Source organism: Vicugna pacos, chromosome 16 (assembly GCF_048564905.1).
Source record: "Vicugna pacos chromosome 16, VicPac4, whole genome shotgun sequence".
Classification (NCBI taxonomy): domain Eukaryota; kingdom Metazoa; phylum Chordata; class Mammalia; order Artiodactyla; family Camelidae; genus Vicugna; species Vicugna pacos.
The window spans coordinates 53071821-53091959 of record NC_133002.1 but is presented as its reverse complement, the minus strand read 5'-3'; the positions used below and the strand labels follow the sequence as shown (position 1 = coordinate 53091959).

Genomic DNA, 20139 nt, shown 5'->3' with positions numbered 1-20139 from the left:
ATATACAAAGGAATACTACTCAGCTATAAAAAAGAATTAAATAATGCCATTTGCAGCCATATGGATGGACCTGGAGATCATCATACTAAGTGAAGTGGGCTGGAAAGAGAAAGAAAAAAGCTGTAAGATATCACTTATACGAGGAATCTGAAAAGGGAGGGGGAACATAAATGAACTTATTTACAAAACAGAGACAGACTCACAGACATAGAAAACAAACTTACAGTTACCGTAGGGGAACGGAATGGGGAGGGATAAATTGGGAGCTTGGGATTTGTAGATACTAACTACTAGGTTCCTACTGTATAGCAAAGGGAACTATATTCAATATCTTGCAATAACCTATAATGAAAAATAATATAAAAAAGAATAGACATACGTGTATGTATATTCATCTATGTATAACTGAATCACTATGTCGTACACCAGAAATTAACACACCGTTGTCAATCGACTCTACTTCAGTTAAAAAAAAAAAGCCTTAGGAATTCCATCAACAACATTCTTCCAGGAACATCATAGTGTCAATATTCCAAAGACGTCTAGAGCCCCCTGAATCAGGGTCTAGGATGCCAGAGAAAGGACGGAAAGGAATCCCTAGGAATCCTGGGATTCTGTATAAGGGCAAAGGCTAAGAAGTAGGAAGTAAGGACTGAAATCCGGTCAACACTGTTGAATCTGAACACCGTCCTAAGAATGTCCCACTTCATTAACTGGAAGGTCTCCCAAGTAAGCAAAAGCTCGTTGCCATGTGACAACGTCAGGTAATCAGCTTGTCTCTCTCCTGCTTTATGTCTTTGGGGACCGGCTCTGGGTGTCGGCAGCACAGCCCTCCTTAAGCAGAGGGCGTGACCAGTCTGTCAGCTAGTGTTTTAACAACATGGATAAGAAAACCATTTTTTTTTTTTAGGTGGATGTCTTGGTTGATAGAGGAGAGATGGGTATTTTTCTTTCTGTATTAATTTTCTTTAATGTTATTATAGCAAAAATAATTAATAAGTAAAAGTAATTGTATGAGATTAAATGCATTCACCACCCCTAATTTGACTCAACGTGGCTCGAAGGCCAAGGGTCGATCTTGTAAGGAAGTCAAGGAGAAGGCATCGAAATTTACACAGAACACAGAGGTTTGGGAAAAAATGAAGCTCACGGCCATTTATCACTAGTCTCTTACTCTGAAGCTTCCATCCCTCCTGATGGCCAAGAAAAATAAACATTGCCAATCCAGGGTAACTTCTTCCGCTCTTGTTTGAAACGTTTCACTTTGAGATTAACTTGGCCTCATTGGGGTAAATAAACAGTCAACTCAAAGGCTGTTTCTTCCCTCCCACAAAGGGTCATTTCCCCCACGTTTCCTTCCCAACCAGGGTCTGGGTGCAGAGGGAAGCTGGTCTACCCCTGGGGCAGGGGTCCTTGGAGGCCTTGGCTGTGGACGGGTGGACTGGCCTTGGCTCTGAATGTCCTGAGCTGGTGTTTACTCCAGTGTGGCTGACCCAACCGTCCTTCGTGGTGTCCTGCTGGCATCTGAGGCTGAAACCCAAGGTCCTCATGGTCCCTCAGATCACCAGGTCCCTGTGCTTTGTGGCCCGGACCACAGGCCCACCTATGCCAAGACGCTGCTGCTCTCAACACGTTGGTGTCCTTCACCTGGGCAGACGGGAACCCCAGGCCATGGGGAACTCTGTACCCTGGCTGCTCCACCACCTCCAGACCATGGTGAACACAGTAGGGAAGTGGAGGGTGAGCCTAGATGTGCTGACTCTCCTGCCTCAGATCTTCTGGGGTTTCTGTGAGGGTTTCTAACACCTCATCACCACCACCCGCCCCATCCCAACTTTGCTTAATCCGAGTGGGGTGGCGGACAGGGGAGCTTGAGGGAAGAGGCAGTCACTTCTCGGTGACCAGGCTGCGGTACGCACCCTAGGCTCACCCCCTCAGGATCGCCCGCTCCCTCCTGCAGCAGTGTGCTCTGTTTCTCTTCCTGTCTGGTGGAAATCTCCCCTCAGTCTTTCCCTGCCTGCTCTGCACTATGGCTGCGATCTTACTTGATCTCACCTGGCTCTTTCTATACCAAAGGAAACCCTGAAGAATTTAGAAACCTCTTTCTCTCTTCACAAAGCCTGGCTTCTACCTTGCTGTGGATTCCAAATGCCATCCTGAGATTAGGACCTTAAGACTGACTTCATTTCCTTTGCTTTCTGCTTTAATAATCTTAATCTTCTCTGAGACAGTGGAAGCAACATACTCGATGTAGGATAAATCCAAGTGGATTTACAGAGTTATGGGAGGGGTGGTCGGGAACAGCAAGAAACAGCGGCATGTTGCCCTGGGGCTAGGAACAGTCTAATCGCTAACACCTGTGGGTCCAGGATCCAGTAGTCTAAGGGAAGGGTTGTCAAAGCCAGACGGAGAAAGCATGTACAGAGAACCAGTAACCCTCAGCTAGGATCTCAGCAGGTTCAAGGCAACTCTAAGGGGAGGAGCTGGTCATAAATACTGACATCATATCCTCCTTTTTTTGTTCCCCAAATGGAGCATCCCATTGGCAAGGGAGCCCACGGATACAACCCCAACTGGTCAGCTCCAAGATGGAGAAGCGTGGAGGGTGGATGTGATGGACAGAAGAGATCCGGCCAAAACTTTTTCCCTGAAAGGGGAGTGGGGAATGGCACGAGCACAAGGGTGTATGAAAAAGAACATATCCCTGGTATTTTTGAAACTATTCTATCCTTATAACATGTCTGTCTTACCCACAGTTCAATTTCTATCAGTGTCCACCTAAGTATTTGTTTCAATTGGATGCCCACTAATTGGCAGTGTTATGATGATTGTAGCTAGCCCTGAGTGCTTCCTGTATGCCAAACATGGTGGAAAAACTTGATGTTACTTAATCCTCAAAAGAAATATTTTGGGGTAAGCTTTATCATTAACATCTCCATTTCCAGATGGGGAAATCAAGACTGAAAGAGTTAAAGAATTTGTCCAAGGTCATCGAGTTAGTCAAGGGTCCATATAAAATACAAGACCAGGCTCTCCAAGGGGGGCAGGGAGCTGGGAACGCACAGTGGGAAGGCCACATCCTACTTGAGCATCAGCGCCTAAGTCACAGCTGGTGGGCGCCATATGGAATGGCGGGGGCCCCACGCCACCAAATGCTTTTTCAAGAGAAGCTTGTAATCCACCTTGCATAGGAAAGGTCCCACTTTTTTTTCATTTAGTTGTTCAATTCATATTTTTGATTCAAATTGGAAAATGGGTGAGTTAAAGAATACACTCCCGGAGGTCCAGCTCGCAACCTCTGCTGGACGGTAGCAGAGGGACCCCGCCCCAGAACCCCAGAACCACTCCACTCACGGCTGTGATGCTTGTCAGCAGCTTTCACAGAGCTGCAAGCCAGGGATGGTTTGTTTCCTGTCAAGTTGACAGCCATTGTGCTTGTAATGACAGGAATGTGATAGACTGTGGTTGCCAGCATGAAGTCTCACGCTAAGAACTTTACATATGAGATATCATTTAATCTCCACAAAAGCCTGCAATGTACATGTGTACCTCCTTCCCCAAGTCCTCCAGGTGAAAGCACTGGGCTCAGAAACGTGAAGTCGCAAATACTGCAGGGCATCGCTTATGTGTGGAATCTAAAAACTGCGACAGACTAGTGAATATAGCAAAAAAGAAACAGACTCACAGATAGAACAAACTGGTGGTTATCAGTGGAGAGAGGGGAGCAGGGACGGGCAATATTAGGGTAAGGGGTTTAGAGGTGCCAACTGTTAGGTGTAAAATAAGCTACAAGGATGTCTTGTCCAAAACGGGGACTATAGCCAATGTTTCATAATAACCATAAATGGAGTTTAATGTTTAAAAACTGGGGATCACTATATTGTACACCTGTAACTTACATAATATCGTACAGCAACTATACTTAAATAAAACAATGGTAGGTCCCAATGCTAAAGTCACAAAATAGAAGACAGAAGAGCTAAGGACTCAACTCAAGCCTCTCTGACTCCCCACGCTAAACTCTTCTCTGCCAGAGGCGGAAGACTTTCCCCTGCACAATGCTGGAATTCTAGACACCCAAACCAGAAACCCACTGGGACAATCTGCTCTTCCAAGTCAGTTACCAGTGACAGCTTCGAGTTAATGCATTTTGCACTGCAGGCTGCCCCTCAACCATCCAAATGTTGTGCTTCCTACGAGCACCACGGACAACTTCAGAACACCAAACAGAAAAGGAGATAAGCAAAGTAAAGAGTGGGCTGGCCTGTCCTCGGAAGTGGGCAGGCTGGCGGAAAAACAAACAGAATCTGCCGAAAATTAATAGGAAGGCAGAGACTCAGCTGAAGAAACGCTAAGAGGTGCCTCTGTCCCCTTTTTTTTTTCCATACCTAACGTACAGAGAAAATGTCATTATTAAAGAGTAGCTTAAAAAAAAATGGGTTCCAATTGCCGGAACTCAAGGGATAGTATTCAATGCATAGATTGTATCACTCCCCAGGCATGCTTTCCAAGCCCCAAGAACTTCATTCTCTCCCTGCATCATAATTTCAGCTTCCTTTCTGGATGTTTCGGCCACCCCTCTCAGCACAAACACTTCTCAGACTCCCTGCACCCACACCTCATCTAGCATTTTTATTCCAGTGCAGGAGTAAAGTCTGATCAGACAAGACATTGCAAAGGAGAAAATCCATGGTTACGTATTTCCACCTGCTACGTCACCCGCTCTCCTCACCGCCGAGCCTGAGTCATCTCCGATCACCCGTCCGTTGTCTCAAGCTCCGTCACACATTCTTCCAAATGCTTCTGTCATGACTTCTGATGTAATAATGACAAATGATGGTCTGTCCTTTCAAGACACTTATTGCTAAGAGACCCCTTCTTTTCTACACGGAGCTTAGTAACAGATCTCTGTGATCGATATGTTTGCAACGATTTCTGTTCCCCACCCTCTCACAAAACAGCCATTCCCTCGGCCTTTCTGCTCCCTCTAAGTAGCCCCGTCATCCGCCCTGTCGCTCAGATCTAAACACCAGCAGATGCCTCGAGTCCCTGAGTCTTCCTTCCCCGTCGCCGCTCTAGCTACCGCATCAGCAGGCCTGGTCAAGTCTGCCCCCATCCCACCCTCCTGCCTCCATCTCCCAGGAGGCACCCAAAGTGTGCTGCGTCACCTCCACCTGGACTGATGCACAAACCTGCCGTCTGGCATCTCTGCCGCCCCCTCCCCCATCTCCAGTCTGTTCTGCACAGACCAGCCAGCCGAATCCTCATAAAACGCAAAGCCAAGCACGGTGTTTTCTCCTGCCTCCTCATTGCTTCTAGAATAAAGTCCTAGAATATTCTCTGTGAGGCCCTGCCTGCCCTGGCCCTGCCCTGGCCTGTCTCCAGCCTCATCTCATGCCACTGTCCCCCTCTCTGTCTGCTCTAACCATGCTGGCTTGTTTTCTCTTCCTCAAATATTCCAAAGCCTTGACTGTCTCACAGCCTTTACCACGGCTGTCTCCTCTGCCTGGAATGCTCATCTCCCAGTTTCTATCTGAATCGCCTGTCCTTATCATTCCGGCCTCAGATCCAAATTCTTTTGCGCAAAGAGCCTCTCTGACCGCCCGATTCAGAAGGCGGTTCTTAACCGTTTCTCCCTCTGCCTCCCTTGTTCACTTCCCTTCTAGCATCTTCCACAAGTAACAATTACTTTGTTTACTCTCTTGTCCACACTGTGCCCTCCACACCCAGCATCGGGTCAGGGACACCACAGGGATCAGTGGAGCCCACGGGCACCGTCCCTTAGCTCTGGCTGAGCACACTCCAGAGTCAGCGAGGGAAGCAATGCCACTGCCCGCTGTGTAAAAGCAAACAGCCAGCTCGAGTTATAAAAATATGCTTTCAGTTAAGATCACAGAAGATGTTTTCTGATTATGCTGAGCTAGGGAGTGAGACGCAAAGATGACAAACACATTTAATTTAAAACAGATGGAAAGTGGTCAGTTCCCCACTGGCTATTTGACGTAGGGCCCCCTACAAAGTATTCCCTGCTCTCCAACATTTTACAAGTACACTCTTTACACGCCAGCCTCTGCTCTCGAGAAGGGCATCCCCAGGCCCCCAGCAGTCCCACGATGGCCCTGTTCATCTCGACCCGCCACGGAAGGCTTGATGGAGTCCTGCGGGCCCACGCTCATTTGCATATCTGCCTGGGTCTGGAGGATGCCCATGCTTCGCTACAACTCTATAAACAAGCACCTCGAAGTGAGGGAAGCACTTCAGGATCCTTGAATAGGGCACCAGAGACGCGGAATAGCCTATTTACTGAGTGTGGATTTCCTTAATGTGCCAAAGCATGCCTTCGGGTGATTGGTTCAAATGTTACAACTTGCTAGAAAAGTTGGAGGTTTCTAGAGATCAGACACAGAGCAGATGTTCTTCCAAGCTTAAGAACTTTTTCTAAAAAAAAAAAAAAAAAAACAACTGCCCAGCTAGTCACAAACCATGCATCACACAAACTGCTTAAAAGTTGGATCTTTTGAGAGACGCAAGAGAACCACCATAAATGAATAGAGGCTTCAGAAACCACAACTGCAGAAACCAACTTTAAACTCAGAAAAACCATGCACTTTTTTTTTTCCTGTGGTACGGAGAAAATTCCAAGTGCCTGTCCGGTATCAGCGAGGACAGTCCGATAACTGGGGTTAACTTAAGGCTCCCAGTAGGGACACTGTTTTTCTAAATCCATAACTGTTGTCTCATAATGATCGCCTCTAGGATGCTGGTTTTCAGATCAAATTTCTCTTGCTTTCAGGGAAGAACTTAAACTCAGCAGAGATGTTACCACGCTATGCTTCTTCAGATGGGCCAACCTCAAAGTGCCAAAGCAAAAGCATGTCCTGTTTTCTGAGCCCTTAGTGCAGAGGGACACTCGACAAATCCCAGATGCAACCTTCGTGGGGACAGAAGCGTCACCTTGACTTTCTGCTCCTGACTGACTCTGGTTGTCACCATGGATCTGGGGTTGATGAATCATGGCCCCTGACTCTCCCTTCCACAGAATTAATATTTTTAATCTGCTGTCTTTTATTCTCCTCTACATTTACCCAGTACTTTGTCCTCTATCCATCCATCCATCCACCCATCCATTAATCAATATAAATTGAGCATCTGCCTCTTGCTGGATACAGTGCTACATGCTGGGGATACACTGGTGAACAAGACAGAGTTGACGACCTCATGGAACATAAAATCTAATAGTGGAGACAGGCATAAAGATGGGCCATTTATTGCACTATCAGCCATTACTAGAATGGAGATACTTGAAAGGTGCTGGGGACCCAAGGGAGGGTAGGTCTACATCAAAGGATGGGAGTAGGGAGGTATCACAAACCACACCACAGAGGAAGTGACAAGGAGTTCCCCAGGATGGGAGTGCAAAGAAGGGAAAGAGGGAAAGTGTTACATTCCAGGCAGAGTGAAAAACACAAGGCAAGTCACAGAATCCTGAGGGCACTGGATGGTTTTGCAGATGGAACAGCAGGGTTGAATCAGGAAGGACCCTGCCAAGAGGGATGTTTAAGAGTCACTAAAGAACTGTGTTCAATACTCCCCCAAAATAGGTTTTTTAAATTGGTATGACAGGAAATGGATAAAAAGAAATCGTTCGGTGGGCAGTATATTCGAAAAGATACGTACACCTTAGTGTTCATAGCAGCTTTATTTACAATAGCCAAGACATGGAAGCAACCTAAATGTCCATTGACAGATGACTGGATAAAGAAATTATGGTGTGTGTGTGTGTGTGTGTGTGTGTGTGTGTGTGTGTACACACACACACACACACACACACACACACACACACGGAATACTACTCAGCCATAAAAAATAAAATAATGCTATTTACAACAACGTGGATGGACCTGGAGATGGTCATACTAAGTGAAGTAAGCTAGAAAGAGAAAGAAAAAATACCATATGATAGCACTTATATGTAGAATCTGAAAAAAATGACACAGATGAACATATTTATGAAACAGAAACAGACTCACAGACATAGAAAACAAACTTATGGTTACCAAGGAGGAGGTCATGGGAGGGGGAGTGGAGGGATAAATTGAGAGTTTGGGATTTGCAGAAACTAACTACCATCTATAAAACAGATACACAACAAGGTCCTACTGTATAGCACAGGGACCGACATTCAATCTCTTGTCATGGCCTATAATGAAAAAGAATATGAAAAGGAATATATGTATATAGATAGATACATAATTGAACCTGCTATACACTAGTAATTAACACAACACTATAAACCAACTAGACTTCAATAAAACAAATACATTTTTAAATATGAAAAAAAAATGCTGGCTCTTAGATGTGTCCTGACTGCCTGGTTTCGTCCCTGTAAGGACTGTATTCTTTCACATAAATATGCCTGCTCTCCAATCGTCCTACTGCTGGGGCAACATTTCCACACTTCTCTCGTTATTACCACGTGCAGGAATCAGCTGACAGCATCCATTAATTTTCTTTCCAGGTTACATCCTTTTTCATGCAGTTAGGTGTTCTGGTTCAAAACCTTCCTCTTACGACCACGTATTGGGCCACTTATTTAGGGGCTGTTGAATCTGAGTGATGGTGGGTTTTTTACGTTTAGAGTTCCCCACGAGAGGAGGAAGGAGCACAGGAAGGCAGAAGAGCTGCCTGGAGACCAGCCCTCGCCTCACAGTCAGCTGCTGCCGAAGTGGGAAGGGGCCCGGATCCCGGGGACAGGAGACGACGAGGCTGCAGAGGGAGGCCCTTCTCTCAGCAAAACAGAGCCACAGAGAGACGCCAAGGGTGAGGCCAGCCCAGGGCTGCAGACCTAGCCAGGCTGGGTGCGTCCTTCAGTTGGATGAAACGGGGCTGAGGAGAGACTGCTGGGGCAAGCGCAGAGCTGGTGGGATGGGACACAAGTAAGAGGGGGAAAAGCTAAGGGCGTGAAATGCAAGTCTGCGGAGCTACCACTGTTCGTGTCTGAACTTCCGGCTCTAAAGCTCTCATTTTCATACTCAGGTAGCATCCAGCATCCGGCCAAAGAGAACTGCTCCCAGTGAAGCCAAGGCCATGCACACCGGTGGTAGCCACGGGCTGGGTCCTGAGTCCCAGAGAGTCAGCCTCATCCTTTCTGCGAGAGAATCTGATTCTCGGAAGGGAAAGCGGAGCGTGCAGTAGGGAAGGGGTGGGTGGCGTGGCTCTGGCCAAGGACCCACGCTCCCTTTCCCATTCATTGCCTTTACTTCTGCAGAGTGAGGCTCTTTTACACGGGGCTGTAAGCCTAGCAAAGCGCATGCCTGAGCCCCACGCACATCCCAGGAAGGCAGGGAGCAGCCTCCAGCCGGAGAGGCATCGCTTCCAGAATGAGGAACAAGCCACTTAGCGCCAATGGTAGACGCCTTCCGAGCAGGGGCAGCAGCCGTGGGGCAGACACACAGAAGGGTGGCTGAGCTGGCTGGAAGCACCCCCTCCTTCCTTCTCCTTCTGCACACTCTCTGTCCTGTCCCCACTCCCTTTGTCCCCCTACCTGCCTCACCTAGCGACTCCCCAAGGAGTGACTTTTCTTTGCCAGTGGTTCTGGGTGAAACACACAGAGTAGCCTGTGCCCTGAGAGCCGGGGAAGGCAGAGGGGTGTCACCTTTGCATCTCCATCTCCTCCTTCAGCTCTGAAGAGAGCAAACCTTCTGTACGTACATCCACATGATGTTTCTGCTAAGGGTGCTTCACTGATAGAGGAGAGAAACGCCAGGGGCATATTGTTAACGTGAAGAGTTATCTCTATGCCTCATTTACTAACTAGGAGATGCAGTCCTTTCTGGTCATTAAAATAGAACTATCACCTACCCCAAGTGCTAAACAGAGTGACAAATTCCAGCCACCAGAGGGGATATATAAATTCCCCTTATTTCCCACACACACAGAATCAGAAAGGGTTTTGAGTTACACAGACACGGCTCACTTTTTGAAAATCAGTTTCTATTCCTTAAAAGTCGTCTTGGTTTCGGTCACATTCAGGTCAATGAAAGCTGTGAAGACGTGAGCCAGGTAAGAGAGAGCTTGGAAAATGAGTCTTTTGCAAAGCCTGGTCTTACTGCCCAGGCCTGAAACTAGGAATGAAGGAGAATTGTAGGGCTGGGGAAGAGGAGAGAGGAGCTGTAGCAAAAGCAGAAGGCGAGGCAGAGGTGAAGACCCTTTATCTTAGGGTAACGACCTCCGCCGTGAAGCAAGGCACTTGTGGAACCTTCACTGCAAGGTTGGGAATGAGCTGTAAACCTCAAAGGCCTGTCTTCCGGCTCAGACACTCTCTCGGGGTCTGTACACGAGCCCAGAGCTCTCCCAGACACATCCGCGCAGCCATACTGACTCTCCCCTGCCCTTCCAACCTTCCTAACGTATATTCCTCTCCAGCTCTGCTTAGGGATCAAAGCCTCCTTTGCTTTTTCACCTTTGTCTCATGCTGCAACCATTTGTACAAAGTCAACTGAAGTGACTCGGAGATCTAGAGAGTGCATAGGACACAAAAATGGGTTCAGTCTTTCCTTCAGTGAATGTTTGTGGAGCACCCGCTGGGTTCCAGGCACTGTTCCAGGTGCTGAAAATACCTCGGTGAATAAAACCAACAAAGACCGTCAAAAACGCGAAGGCAGAGGATGCATTTACAGGTCCCACCACCCTCTCCAACTCATCTCCAGCCTTACAGAGCAACGTGGAGAGAGGGTGAATTTGAAGACCACTTTCCACCCACCTGTGGTCCCTCCCGTCTGGGTCAAATAAATCACCCCAGGAGAGCAGCAGTGCTTGCCGCCTAAGACAGGAGCGCTTTAGAAGCTTGGGAAGCGGTCCTGGGGGCCTGCACGCCAAGAGCCCACAGACTGCGCCCCTGTGAGCTCGTCTGTTTCTTATTATCCTCCCACTTGAAAGTGATTAGATTTTTCTTCCACTCGGGGTTTTTTTTACCCACTTCTGACCCCGAAAGGCTCAGGAAATTACAAAACAAATTTTCCAACAGATGCTCCTTTCCAGCGTCAGACAGTCCTACACAGCTGCCAGTTTTCTCTCTCTACATCTTGCAAGCCCGACGCGTTGCAAAGAGCGGCCTGAACCGAATGGCCCTGCTTGCTTGCGGCATGCCCGGCTCCAAAGCGAGGCTGCCTTTCATTGCCTGATGAGGCACGTCCAAACCCACGGGGGTTCAGCCAGGCAAGAGAACCCGGCCGGAAATATGCACAGACGTAAGATGTAAAGACTGACAGTGGAGGGGTGGAAAGAGAGAGAGAGAGAGAGATTCGGAAATGTTTAAAAAGAAGTGGGCTCGCTTGGAAGTGTGCGGTTTCCACAGCAATTTTTGGAATCTTGGTGCAGAGAATAGCGGGGGTGACTGTTTCTGAAGAATCCGCAGCCACTCCCCAATCAGAAGGTCATGTGTTGCATGAAATCTGAACCACAGCCCTTGCCTCCGATCTGCCTCTGCTCGGGGGTATCGGGGGCGACATGGAAGACTGCAGATCAAAGAGGGAGCTTGCTCCAATTTGTCAGAGTCAGGGAAACACATCATTCAGACCAATAGTGGGTAACTGCACATTCTGCGTAAACACGCTCACCCAGACTAGACAGTTTAGCAGAGCATGACTTGGTTTTGTTTTTTGGTTTTTGTTTTCAGAAAAGAACAAGATGATTGGGGGAAAAAGGAGAGTGGAGAGGGCAAAGGCTCAGAGAGAACGCAGGGTCCACCGCGGACATGCTGTCTGGCTTTGTGCAACTCTAGGATCCCCGATGTTGGTGCCGTGGTTTTTCTCGGGCAAAAATAGAGCTCAACATACTCAGAGCCTAAAAGAATCATCCAGTTTAGAGCGACCTTGAAGGTCATAGTCTGACCACTGAGAGCCTGACACACAGTAGGTGCTAAATAACTCTTTAACTCATCAATGAAGTCATTGAGTGAAGGAACCAGCCTGGCTCCCATGCGACATCCCTGCCAGCAGTGACTCCACCTATGTGTAAATGCCACCATGATGCGACCCTCTGCTGAGACGCACCCCTCTGTCTTCGGCAGCTGTGGCTGTTGGCAGTGTATGTAAATTCAAACCCAAACCCAAATCCAAACCTGCCTCCTTGCAGCTTCCATCCTTGGTTCTAATTCCATCCACGGGAGCTGAGCCTGATGTGTTTGACCCCCTCTCTGCGTGGCAGCCTTCAGAACTGGAAAATAACAGCCATGTCCCCCGCTGGATTCATTCTTCTTCAGTCTAACTATTCTCACCTCTTTCAGTCATGCCCCAAACAACAGAGTTTTAGGGTTTTCGTTTTCTGCAACAGCCTCAACCCTCTCCTCTGAATGAGCTCTTGTTTGTCCAGATGCCCTTAAGCTGAATTCAGGGATTCAGTTGCGATTGGACCAATCCCCTTCCAGTTGCAGATTCTGTGTCTACGGATGCAGGCAGTGGTCCCAGTGGCACGTATACTGGCTACCATTCATTTCATCTTACCCCAAACCTGAATTTTTTTAGATCTCATACTCGAGTAAGGGGGCTCAAGGACAGAGAGCAGCTCCTTCTCGGGTCTTCTCTGCCTCAGACAAAATTAGACACATCTGGCCTGATGGATGACTTGCTATCCTGGTTAAATTCTGTTTAGGCCACCCTATTCCACTTCCCACACCATTACGCAAACTTCCCGTGAGTCAGTACTGAAGACAAGAGGCATCCTGCCCTCCCCTTTCACACTAATTACAACTTTATTCAGGGATTCCTTACATGATAACAGAGACATGGGAGTATTCCTTGCACATGTCAACACTGGTCAGTTTGCCAAGTATTGTCAGATACTTGGAGATAAACTTTATGAAGTAGATTTGTATATCAGATAGAATTACATTTGAACTGAAGAAATAGAAAGCGTTCCACCCACAAAAAGAGGCGTATATTTTCCCTGATGACAAGAGGGCCAGAGAAAGGCAGTGCAGGGCTGGTAGGAGGCTCCGTGATGGCATCGGGGACCCAAGCCGTTCACAGCTTTCTGCCTCTCCTCGTCCTCACAGGAGGGCCATCTCCTATGGTGGCTTTAAAAGTTAAATGAGATGGTGGGTATAACCACAGGTATTGAGCAAGGAGCAGCTGCTGTCATTACTGTAGCATTTTTGAGCAGCTCCTACATGGCAGGCCCCGTGTTAGGAGCTGGGGATTCAGAAAACAACAACGTGAAACTATATTCGATACCTTGTAATAACCTTTAATGAAAAAGAATACAAAAACGAATATATGTACATACATGCTTGACTGGGACACCGTGCTGTACACCAGAAACTGACACATTATAACTGGCTGCACTTCAATTTTAAAAAACAAGAAAACAATAATGCAAGCTTTGCTCTGAAAGAAATCACAGTGTTTCTCTAACACGCCCCCAGTTCAAAGTTGGCAAAAAAGCAAAGCATTTTTCCATTTCCTTTCCGTGAAGAGACTGAAATTCAATGCACTTCACACATTTTCAAGCCGCTCGCCCAGATCTGGACGGCGGCCACTTTCAGTAGACCGCCCTCCTCTGGCTGGGGAGTAGCTGGGATCATACTGAGAAAAGGTCAAATTGCCCACGTATCCAAGCAGGCTGCTGGCACTCGGTGTGTATTCTGCGCACTCATTCAACATTTACTCTGTCACCAACATGCATTAAGCACCTACTATATGCCAAGCTTCATGCTGGGAACTGGGGCTTCAAAAATCAGCACAACCCAAACTCTGTTAAAGAGCTTGGAATCTAATACTAAGAGGCAACGATTCCCTTTCTGTACCAAAGAGGTGCTTTCAGGATTGAGGGCATGGAACTAGTTTTGAGGTTATAAATACTCATTTTTTAAACTTCCTCAAGTCTTCTACGAATATGTGTATCTCTCTCTAGGGTTTAATCACTTGCAGAGAGTAGCCTCTTTCCAATTTCCCCATCTTCTCCCCCTGCCACCATTCCCTCACTGCCACCCCCCCCCCAAAATTATCACCAAGGACAGGATCTTGAAATGTTGTGAAAATGCTATCCTTATTTCACAAAGTAAAAGAGGAGCATGAAGCCACAGCCTCCTTTTCCTTCATCCCTTCTAACCCTCCAGGTCCTTCCGCCTTACAAAGGGGCAGAGTCCACACATCCTGAGCCGGGCGGCTACTGGCCTCTCCTGCCTGCGGCATAGTCCCTGCTTCCAGCAGGACTGATTGCACACGCAGCAGAAAGCAGACCCTTGATGACTGAGAAGGCTTTGGCAAAGCCCAAGGAAGCGGGAGTCTTCTTTTAAGATAACACTGAGCCGGTGGCAGCCGTTTGATACAGAAAGTGATGTGAGCTCTGGTTTTGTAAAATTAAGACTGGATTTGGTGTGCCTGAGTCTCCAAGGGACCCTTCCCCCCAGAACATCGCAGGCTTCTACAAAGACCGGAAATTGCAACCTGAGATGCAGTTCAGCTAGAAGAAAACCTAAGTTCCCATAAAGATCAAATTCTCTTTAAAACCCTCGCCCCCTTCCATTTGTTTTATGGACACTTATTGAGCAACCACAATGATCGAGACACGACACTGTGCTAATCCATCACCACCACACTCCCACCAACGACAAATTTTAAAACATCAGATTCCCACAATGGTCTGAAAATTCAGTGATTTGGCAGCCCCCAGAAATAATCATTCTGAGTTTGTTTGTTTGTTTGTTTGTTTTTCAATTTCCTCTGGCACCCTGGGGGAAGCTGCTAGCTTAAGCTTCCTCCAGTCTCTATTTTTAATTCTGGTAGAAGGACAACGCCTCACCTCGGGCTGCTGGAGGGAGGGATTCGAGACCCGCAGCGGCAGGCATCACTGTTCGGGACATCAGCTCCCGAAATCTGGGGCAAAAGACAGGAGCAACATCCAAGGTCGTGGCTGGTCCAGTGGAGGACAACATCAAAGCAAACCTAGGGATGCAGTCATGCCCTTCAGTGCATACGTGTGGGAAGAAAAATAACCATCCAACTTTAGGAAATTACATTGCGCTACGGCAGAGTTGCCAGCACGAACATGAGTGATTGAGGAATGCAATGACCAGTTGGGTATTTTTCTTTTTTTCTTTTTCTTTTTCTTCTTCTTCTTTTTTTTTTTTTTCAGTAGAAGAGAGCCTTGTATCCCTAAGTTGCTTTAAATGCAGTCACACAAAATGTCAGGAACGTGGACTGGATGATTTCAAGGTCCCTTGGGCCCCTGGATGCTGTACCTGGATTCAGCCAGCCAGCCTGGGCTTGGTTTGTTGAAGGCTTTCTCATGAACTATGTGCCTAGCTTGCATAAGGTTTCTGGACTTGCTGAGAAAACTTCAGATGGCTCTTCTCTATTCAGGAAACCAGAACTCGTCTCTTGGCAGCAGAGGGTGGACTGAGGCACCTACTCACCCGGAGGTCAGCAAATCTGTCCTGCCACCTGTTTCCCTATGGCTTGCAGACTAAGACTGGTTTTCCCCATTTTTAATGGGTTGAAAAAGAAATCGAAAGAATAATATTTTGTAACACTGGAGAATGATGTGAAAGTCGTAATTCAGTGGCCATGAATCAAGTTGTATTGGAGCACAGCCAGCCACGCCTATTCATTTACATACTTATATATTGTCCGTGTCTACTTCCGCTCTGCAACAGACCATGTGGCCCACAAAGCCTCAAATATTTACTATCTGGCCCTTTGCGGAGAAAATTTGCTGGCCTCTGCACTCAAGTCAAAGGATAATTCACAAACGCAGAAAAATCAGAGGCTCACATAATTCATTCTTTAATTAACCTAATTAAATGACCATGTTGGAGTTCCTAATGATCTTCTCCACTCGGTTAAACCCCCAGAGGGAGAATCAATTCAACTCATGTGGCCTTCGCAAAGCAGCTCATGAATAATGCATGTGGCAAGAGACCTGGTCACCATGCTGCTCACGTTCCAGAAAAGCAAAAAGAACACCACCGGGGGTCCGCTGACCCCTTAACAAGGGCTTTCATTCTCGGCTCTGGGTTGAGGGTCTGCTTCTTTCTCATTTGCACAAGCTTCTTCCTTGTTCTGCTCTGGGGTCAAACCCAGAGCAATCAACCCTATTCCAGGGGTAGGAAGCGAGCAATGTGCAAGGACCTGACAGCGCGCCGTTTCTCTCCCCGCCCGCCTGGAACAGACTGGAAGCTGCCAACCCCTCTGGGACCTGTTTATCCACCGTCGATCTCGGGTCAGACCTCCACAAAAGCTGTGGGACGAAGCTGGGAGCTGTCTCTACCGACAGCAAAGAGCTTCCGAATACATGATGTAAGCCTTCCAAGGACCCCTTCTTTCCTTTATCCTTTTCAGTCTGTAAATGTGCCCCGTGCAGGGGTGAGCTGAGCGAACGAGGTGCTGAGACCAACTGAAACCAATGGAACAGGAGTAAGTGGTTTCTATCCACCGCCATCTCCATCCCGCCCTGATGCCATCTGAGACCAGGACAGGGAGAGAAATGTAGCTCTGAGTACAAGTCACAGTGCACTCATCACCCCCCTCATCGGGGATCCCTAAAGCGAAAACAGAAAAATCCTCAAAATAGGACAGTTTTTGATGTTCCCAATGGTTTCTTCCACCCCCAGCCACCTCTGATCCTCTTCCTCACCCAAAATTTCTGCTCCATTTCCACCGTGTCAGGTGTTCCAAGTTTTATTCTCCCAATACCGTACCCTCTGGCTAATGGGTCCATTTTGCTTTGGATCAAAGAGATGTCTTTGAAAAGTGTGGTTTTCTCTCTGTTGTCCTAAAAATCTAGAAATGACTTTCTTCAAAACTTGACTGTTCACTCAGGGGACAAACTTCTGCTGAGCACTGACTACATGACACGTAGTCCAGGCAGACGGGTGACTTATGTAGATGGATGAAACACAGGCCTTGGGGTCTGGCTGGGACATGATAAGTCGGGACACACCCACGGTGACTCAAGCGGGGGACACAGACCCCGGGGGTAAATGCTACAGAAGCCCAGAAGGGGAACTGACTCTGACCGAGGAGCCAGAAAGGCTTCTGGTGGTGATGACTCTTCATTGGAAGCCAAAATCAGGGTCCAGAAAGATGAACAGGAAAGAGGCCAGGGAAGGCAGGAGAGGGTTGGAGCGGGGAGGTGACCTCAGCAGAAAAGGTGGCACAGACTATTTTAAATGTGATGATGGTGGTGGTGGTGGAGCATTTCCTCAAGAAAGGCAACATGACACATCAGGGAGAGGAGCAGAGCCAGGGGAGGCCGGGGTGGGGCTCTCTCACATCTTTCACTGCAGACACAGGTCTGCTTTCAGTCCTCTCTGGCCCAACCCACAGCCCTCAGCGTGGTCTGGCATCCTCCAAGGTCTATTGGTATCAATCTGTCTCTCTTCAAAGTGGACTCTGGAAACCATCTTCCTTGGAACAGAGTCGCCACCCTGAAGCTACAGGTGTGAATTTAAATACGCAAGAGGAGGTGACAGAGACTTGGAGAAGGCCCTCTCACCCTACTGGGTCTCAGTTCCTCCACCTGGGAAGGAGGATGTTTGATCTCTAACGTCCCTGGCGGCCCCTCCATCTCCCGCCTGCCTCCGGAGCTGCCCGTCCGCATCCTTACGGTCAATGCTGGAAGAAATAAAACAACACACATCTTTGTTTCCTCTTGTGTGGGAGGCAGGAAATGGCCTAACCCCCTAATTGGGATGAGATTCCTGTGGTGTATCCAGCCGCCCACTCCTCAGCACACCCCCACCTCCCAGGTGTCTCAGCCAGAAGGATGGACACACTTCTCCAGCAGCAGGCAGACCCATTTGCCACCACCATGTTGCCAGCCGTACCCCTGCCTCTGGTGGGTGTAAAAGGATCACGATGCGGATAGAGACAGCATCTCCTAAGGCCCCTCTGCATACAGAGAGGGCCAAGCATTCCCGTGTGGTCAAGAGTCTAGGCTGGGCACCACTCTCCCGCTGACCACGCTTGGGCAGAGCAAGAGGAGGTACCAGTTCTCACAGAGAATACGATGTACAGGTAGAATTTAGGACTCTGTCATCTGCCCAAAGAGGCTGGGCCAGAAGACAGGAGGTGAAGGTGAGACAGTCAGGAACTGGGAAACCCAGGTGAGAGCAAGGGTCAAAGCAGTTGAAAGGCCGGTCAGGTGCTGGCGGAGCTGTGGGCACCTAGCAGGAGCTGCCTTCAATGGGGAGCTCACGGACTTGTGTCTGGGCAGAGAGGGCACATGTGGGGAGACGCTCTGGCTTGGAAATCCACTGGGCATCTTATGTGAGTGTCTGCCCTAGTGGAGTGTAAATGGGGCTCTTCAGTTTCCAATACAAGTGAAATTAGAATCAAAAAGCAAGACCCTCCATCACACTTCTAATCCCACCTCCCACTTCCAGGAAGGATGTCCTTTGACCCACGGCATTCTTGTCACGCCCGGTTCTCATAAACCATGTCAATGACAATACTTTAATCAAAACACGCCATAGAGGTGGGTGGTGAGTTGAGGTCCCACAGTGAGTGGCACAGTCACAAGGAGGACTCAGTGCCCTGACCCTCCGTCTAATGTGCCACACTCCCAGCAGCAAGTGGAAGCACGGCCCTTTTATCTGTGTCCCAAAGCCACAGAAAATTAAGAAAGTTACATGGAAAGCCAACTTGTGAACAAGGGGCATGAACCAGAGCTGCCTGTTCTAAAAAGTCCACCTCGAGACTCGTCTAGGTGTCGGTCTGTGGTACTTGGTAACCACGTGCTCTCTGGGCTCCTCACTGCAGGCGCACCTGCCCCAGCAGGGCCCTTTCCGGCACTTCATGGACATGAAGGCAGAGAAGAGGCTGGCTGGCCGGAAGGAGCGTCGTAGTCGCTTTGGAGACATCAACGTGCACAAGTGCTATCAGTTTGGGCAGGTCTTCTGCCCTTTCCAGGTCCTCGCCACCACGGTGAGCAAGCTTTCCTTTTCTAAAGGGTTTTAAAGTCTTTTAGTGAGAACTGTGACAAAGCCCAGTTCTTTCTTCTTTTGAGGGATGCATTAGTCAGTTCTGGCCACAAAAGTGCTGCATAACAAATCACACAAAAACTCAGTAGCTTACAGTCACAAGGATCTATGTTTCTCACTCGCTAGCCTGCAGGGAAATATATTCATTCTGCTTTTGTTCACTGCAAGTTCATGGGGTTGGAGGAATAAAGAATTGAGAACAATAACCCCAGCTACCACAAGAGACTAAATTTAGTCTCCCTAAGCTATGCTTAGAAACAAAGCCATTTCAAGAGGAGAAAGAGGTCCAGGGAAAAGGGAGATTTTTTTGATAAAGAAAGATGTTCTGGTGCCCATCCTTCTACCTCACCTGTTACCTTCTAAACCCAAGTCAGTTCGAGTGGGGCTATTCGAAAAATGCATTTCCTTGAAACTATTACTTTTATGTCTGTGGGGTACTTTCTAGATATACATTCTTACGATTCTAAAATTTGAGTGTGCATACAAATCACATGCAAAGCCTGATTAAAATCCAGATTCCCAGGCTTGTGCTAATTCCCACACAGAGAGTCTTGGGTGGGGCCTTGGAATTTCCTTTTTTAATGAGGTCTCTATTCCCCACATTTATGCATCATTATTCAGCAGGGCTTCCCAACCTTGTTCGCTTCATCAGCACCCCTAAGGCTGAAGGGGCCCAGTGTGTCGGGCCACCTGTAACCTGTTCACAGCTCAACAGCATCCACTGGAACCTGGGTCAGATGTTTTCCCTCATCGGTCGTTCTCACTCTTTTCTGAACTTCAAAATCATCTGCGTAGCCAGCCATGCTGATGCCCAGGCCTGACCCAGACCAATGAAATCTGCAGCTCTGGGGGTGAGTCCCCAGCATTAGTCAGTCTGTTTTAAAATGTCACTAGTAGAATGACTGATGGATCCCAGTTTTCCCAGGACTGACTTGCTCACTTTTCCTAGGACTTCCCATCTTTTAGCACTGAAAGTCCTGAGTCCCAGAAACCCCTGACTCAGGGGTCCTGGTTTTAAAACTCCGTGTCTCAAGTCCCTGGAACTTGTGCAAACCAGATGGTTGGTCACCCTATCCCCACTCGATTCCAACGTGCAGTCAAGTTCAAGAACAACTGCTCTCTGAATTCCCTAGAAACTAACCCCATTTCCTCCCATC

At 48.0% G+C, this 20139-nt stretch overlaps 1 protein-coding gene and 1 long non-coding RNA gene across 2 annotated transcripts in view; one reads left to right on the top strand and one right to left on the bottom strand.

Moving 5' to 3' along the window:
• Positions 1–20139, bottom strand: part of LOC140686186 (uncharacterized) — a 113622-nt gene that overhangs the window by 30436 nt on the left and 63047 nt on the right. The window lies entirely within an intron of this gene.
• On the top strand, positions 580–19803 carry LOC116283742 (uncharacterized). The gene is made up of 6 exons (XM_072940107.1): positions 580–764; positions 6794–6935; positions 9037–9191; positions 16103–16298; positions 18762–18926; positions 19690–19803. Exons 1-6 carry the CDS (start codon positions 697–699, stop codon positions 19801–19803), a joined length of 840 nt encoding a protein of 279 aa, XP_072796208.1. The 5' UTR covers positions 580–696.

What these genes read in the sequence shown, in the direction of transcription:
- LOC116283742 (XM_072940107.1), top strand. Translation starts at nt 697, where the DNA reads ATGTCCCACTTCATTAACTGGAAGGTCTCCCAAGTAAGCAAAAGCTCG. An exon ending in AAATCCCAGATGCAACCTTC is followed by an intron (nt 6,936 to 9,036) that starts GTGGGGACAGAA and finishes TTTCATACTCAG; the next exon opens with GTAGCATCCAGCATCCGGCC. An exon ending in AAGGGAAAGCGGAGCGTGCA is followed by an intron (nt 9,192 to 16,102) that starts GTAGGGAAGGGG and finishes ACCCTATTCCAG; the next exon opens with GGGTAGGAAGCGAGCAATGT.